Genomic DNA, 5,221 nt, shown 5'->3' on the forward strand with positions numbered 1-5,221 from the left:
TTCATTCTCCAACTCAAGTTGATTCCATAAAATGTCAAAGAATCATCTATATTTTGCTATTGGAATCATATCATAGATGATCTCATAATGATTAACCTATTTGACAATCTCATTGTACTTAATGTACTAGACGGTCTTGTTGTGTTAAAGAAGTTAGACAGTTTCTTTATGTTAGACTTATTGGGCGTTCATCATGGATTGCATAATGTCCCGACCAGTCCTCGGTCATCAGTTCCAGAGACTGACCTTAGACATCGCACACCGATGCCTGATTGTGGAAGGGGGCCACGTAAGGGGGGCCCCAGATGCACCTATCAGGAGACTAGTCAGTCTTCAGACATCGGTACCATAGACCCCGATGTTGGAGATCGACATCAAACCTCGTCAACAGAGGAAGAGATCGAACATAGGCGGTATGAATGTTATAGTGGGCCACGTAAGGTGGACCCTAGAATTATACTAAGTCAACAATTAAGACATCAGGTATGATGGAAACCTAAGTCACGAGGGATCCATGCACGTGGTGTGTATAGCGCATACAGGCACGACACGTGAGAATGATCCTTGGAGTCGCGAAGGCCCATTAGGGCTAGGGTTTCCAAGGAAAGTTGCATGCATGGCACATGAATACTTAAGGCACCTGCAAAAATAGATGGTGCCAAAGATTAGGTGCATAGGTTGGTATCCAGGCGACCACTCTGTTATTCGTTGCACTCTAGTTAAGGGAAGTTCTATGTGCCAGATACGCTAAGATCATGTAAATAGCGGCGCAAGGACATTCCCCAAGGAACCCTAGACAAGGGTAACAACACAAAGGTAAACCCTAGTTTCAACCTATATAAAGGGTGCCAAGAACCCTAGCAAGGTACACAATTTCTAAGATTGAAACTACTTTATACACTTGGTGTTTCTTTGCCCTTATAATGACTTGAGCGACGGAGTGCAAACGGACATCAAGGCGCCCTTTGTCTTTGCAGGTGAGAGAGTTTTTGATCAAGGAAGGATGATTCTCAAGCGAAGATAGTAGGGCCAAAGGCTGCTGTTCGAGTCAACCGGCAAGGTGAGTCAACCGGTAGGAACATTTGGCGCCCACTGTGGGGCCCGATAAAACAAGGTCCCACTCACAATCGTGTTGAGAGTTTTTACCAACAAGATGAGAAGTACGAGGCAAGGATCTGTTGTAAACACAGGTGTTGTGCCCCTGGGAGGGGATAACGTTACCACGCAACAAATCTTGGAGACTATGCATGCCCTCCAAGCGGAGGTGGCGGCATCTAGGGTTGAAATTGTCGCATCACGTGTAGACAACGAAGAGTTGCGCAAAGCCAATGAGGAATTGCGTAGAGATTTGCAACAAGCGGAAGAACGCGCGGTGGATGAACATGCCCCACCTGTACTGCCTAGGGCACGTCCCATGTCATTCTCTCAAGCGATCATGGATACAACGTTGCCAACCACATCTCTGGGCCCGAAGGTCACCTTCACGGATGTCGAGGACCCAAAGGCCCATCTCACAACGTTCCACACTCAGATGATGCTCATAGGAGGGTCTGACGTTGTGTACTGTAAGCTGCTTATGAGCATGTTGGCAGGCGCGGCGCTGGAGTGGTTCGTCAGCCTCCCTGACGAACACATCACTACCTTTGACCAATTCGCGACGTTGTTAAGAGAACAATACCTCTTTAACAGGGCCCCCACTCGATTCTCTTATGATGTCTTTGACATTAAACAATACCAGGGGGAGTCTTTGAAAGAGTACTTGAACAGGTTTGGGGTCTAGGTGGTAAGGCTGAAACCCATAGTGAGGCCATGACGATACACGCCTTCGTCAAAGGAATGTTGTCAGGACCTTTCAGTGAATTGTTGCTAAGGTTTTACCCGAAGACGTTCACCGAGATTAGACGTCGGGCTTTGGCGCACATCCCTGCAGATGAATGAGTCATAGAGAAACGCGGTCTCGTCGGTCCTGTCCAACCTCGAGCGTCAGGTTGACCTCAACCCATGAGGGTGCACGAGGTGACCACAGAGAAGAAGGGTGCAGGGAAACCCTACGAACAGTCCTAGGCAAGGACGCGCCCACGAAGGAACCAACCCCCTAAACATAATTTTCGTATAGAGGTCAAGGAGTTGATCGTTGTTCCAAACATAGTGGCAAGGCTGAAGGTACCCGCGAGGACCGACAGAAAGATGGGGCCCAACAAGAACGCTTGGTGCGAGTTTCACCAAGCACATGGCCATTATATACGCAATTGCTTGGCCCTAGCACACCAACTGTATGAGCTAGTGAAGAGCGGCTTCTTAAAGGATTACCTTCAGAGCAGCAGAACGATCAAGCGTTGGTGACCTCAGGGGCAGATCAGGGGCACGAGGTGCCCATTCATGGGGAGATCAACACCATCTCTAGAGGATTCTCAAGAGGAGGATGCACACAGGAGGTAGATTAGACTCCTGACGTCAACCTTGTCTTCACCAAGGCCGAACGCCAGGATGTCATACCCCATGACAATGACCCGATAGTGATTTTGTTAGTCACAACAGGCACGAGGGTGCATCGCATCCTCGTAGACCAAGGAAGTTAGACCGACGTAATGTTTTGGTCAACCTTCAACAAGTTGCGGCCCCGGACCAGTTGAGGCCCTATACCGGGTGCTTGTATGGTTTCGCTGGAGACCAGGTGGAGGTGCGTGGGCATATAAAGCTGAGGACGACCTTCACGGATGGCACAACTTCATGCACTGCTAACTTCAGGTATCTTGTCGTTAACGCCCCATCAGCCTACAATATACTATTAGGTAGACCTGCTTTGAACAGGATTAGAGCGATTGCCTCTACGAGGCATATGAAGATGAAGCTGCCTTCCTTTGAGGGTACAGTGATCACCATCAAATCTGACCAGAAAGAGGCTAAAAAATCTTATGAAAATAACATCAAAATGAAGAGAGAGGTGTTCGTTGTTACTACCCAGCCTCCAAGGGAAGAAGGGGTCACCCGTGCAGAGATCGCCCGGGAGAGACGACCCGAACCCACCGAATATGTGTTGGAGCGAGAGATCGGTGGGAAGATGTTCAAGCTTGGAAAATCCTTAGGCCAAGAGAAACAGGATCAGATTGTCGAAGTCATAGCATGACACCTTGATGCTTTCGCGTGGTCCGCTTCTGACATGCCTGGCATAGATCCTGACTTCTTGTGTCATCGCCTCACCATGGATCCCTAGGTCCGACCTGTGCGCTAGAGAAGACGAAAGTTCAACGAGGAGAGGAGTCAGATCGTTTGCGAAGAGACAAAGAAGTTGTTGAAGGTTAGCCACATTAGGGAGATTCAGTACCCTGAATGGCCGGCCAATGTGGTACTAGTGAAGAAGGCCAGCGAGAAGTGAGGATATGCGTTGACTTCATAGACCTTAACAAGGCCTGTCCGAAGGACTCCTACCCGTTGCCTAGTATTGACGCCTTGGTGGACAGTGTGTCTGGATGCAGACTACTCAACTTCCTAGATGTCTTCTCTGGTTATAACCAGATCATGATGCACCATAGGGACGAGTGCAAGACAACGTTAATGGCAGAGTTGTCTTGTTATTGGTATAAGGTGATGCCTTTTGGGCTAAAGAACGCAGGTGCCACCTACCAGAGGCTGATGGATAGAGTGTTAGCGCCCATGTTAGGGCGAAATGTCCAAGCGTATGTTGATGACATGGTGGTCACCTCCCAGCAGAGGGAGCAACACGTAGGAGACCTTGAAGAGCTATTCACCACGATAGCGAAGTACAGGATGAAGCTGAACCTAGAGAAGTGTGTGTTCGGGGTAGAGGCAGGCAAGCTCTTAGGATTCCTACTCTCCGAGCGTGGGATAGAGGCGAACCCTGAGAAATGCGTCGCAATAATAGCCATGAGGAGCCTGATCTCAATTAAGGAGGTGCAGTAGTTGACATGGCACATGGTCGCTCTGTCCAGATTTGTATCAATGGGAGGAGATAAGGGGCATCCTTATTTCCAATGCCTGAAGAGAAATAGTAGGTTCGTATGGACCAGAGAATATGAATAGGCGTTCATAAAGTTGAATGAGTACCTGGGCAGTCCACCAGTGTTGTGCAAGCCAGAACTAGGTACTCCACTCCGCCTATACTTCTCAATCACAGAGAAAACGATCAATTCGGTTCTGCTACAAGAGCAGGACCAGGTGTAGAAACCGATATACTTCGTCAGCAAAGTGTTGCAAGGGCCAGAGGTGAGATAGCATGCCCTAGAGAAAGCAACTCTGGCGGTAGTGTTCTCGGCGCGAAGACTTCGCCACTACTTCGAGAGCTTCACTGTGATAGTGATGACGAACCTTCCAATACGCAAGGTCTTACAGAAGCTAGATGTGGCAGGCAGGATGGTGTGATGGGCGGTAGAGCTATCTGAGTTTGATGTGCAGTATGAGCCTAGAGGCCCCATTAAATGTCAAGTTTACGCTAACTTCGTAGTAGAGCTCTCCTCGGCAGCTCTCCTCGGCAGCCATGCACCGAGAAGGAGCAAGTTTCAGATGGAGGCTTTTCGTAGAAGGTTCCTCAAACCAGCAAGGTAGTGGGGCTAGTGTCATCTTGGAAGGATCAGATGGGTTGCTAATTGAGCAGGCCCTACGGTTCGCTTTCAAGGCCAGTAACAACCAAGCGGAGTATGAGGCCCTGATCGCTGGAATGTTGTTGGCCAAGGAGATGGAAGCAAAAGGTTTGCTGGCAAAGAGTGACTCCTTGTTAGTCACAGGTCAGGTCAAGGGGGAGTATCAAGCTAAAGACCCTCAGATGGCTGCATACTTAGAGTACGTCCAAGTTCTAGAGGAGACGTTCGAGGTGTTCGAGTTAGTACACGTGCCCAAAGAGTAGAATGCCTGAGCAGACTTGCTTACAAAGCTCGCCAGTTCGGGCAAGGGAGGCAGGCAGAGGACAATGATTTAGGAGACCTTGAAGACACCTCGAACTACCACAGACAATACGGCAGAAGTCCAGGAGGTCAGCACATCGGAAGGGATGAGGAAGAGTCATCGGTCGTTAACGCATGAGGCGATGAAAACGCCCAAAATAAGTGTATACCCGGTTGCTGGGGAGATGTCGCCACAAGTTTACAAAGTTGAAACAGGAGAAACATGGATGACACCCTACCAACGCTATTTGGCCGATGAAGTACTCCCGTTAGGGCCCACAGAAGCTAGAAAAATCAAGAAAAATTCAAACAAGTACACCTTG

At 49.0% G+C, this 5,221-nt stretch overlaps 1 protein-coding gene across 1 annotated transcript; it reads left to right on the plus strand.

Moving 5' to 3' along the window:
• The first annotated feature begins 4,495 nt into the window (after positions 1-4,495).
• Positions 4,496-4,861, plus strand: LOC137834018 (uncharacterized). Its single transcript, XM_068642084.1, has one exon. The coding sequence runs from the start codon at positions 4,496-4,498 to the stop codon at positions 4,859-4,861; it is 366 nt and encodes a 121-aa protein (XP_068498185.1).
• The last annotated feature ends 360 nt before the right edge of the window (positions 4,862-5,221 follow it).

This window comes from Phaseolus vulgaris, chromosome 5, assembly GCF_000499845.2.
Source record: "Phaseolus vulgaris cultivar G19833 chromosome 5, P. vulgaris v2.0, whole genome shotgun sequence".
NCBI classification, from domain to species: Eukaryota; Viridiplantae; Streptophyta; class Magnoliopsida; order Fabales; family Fabaceae; genus Phaseolus; species Phaseolus vulgaris.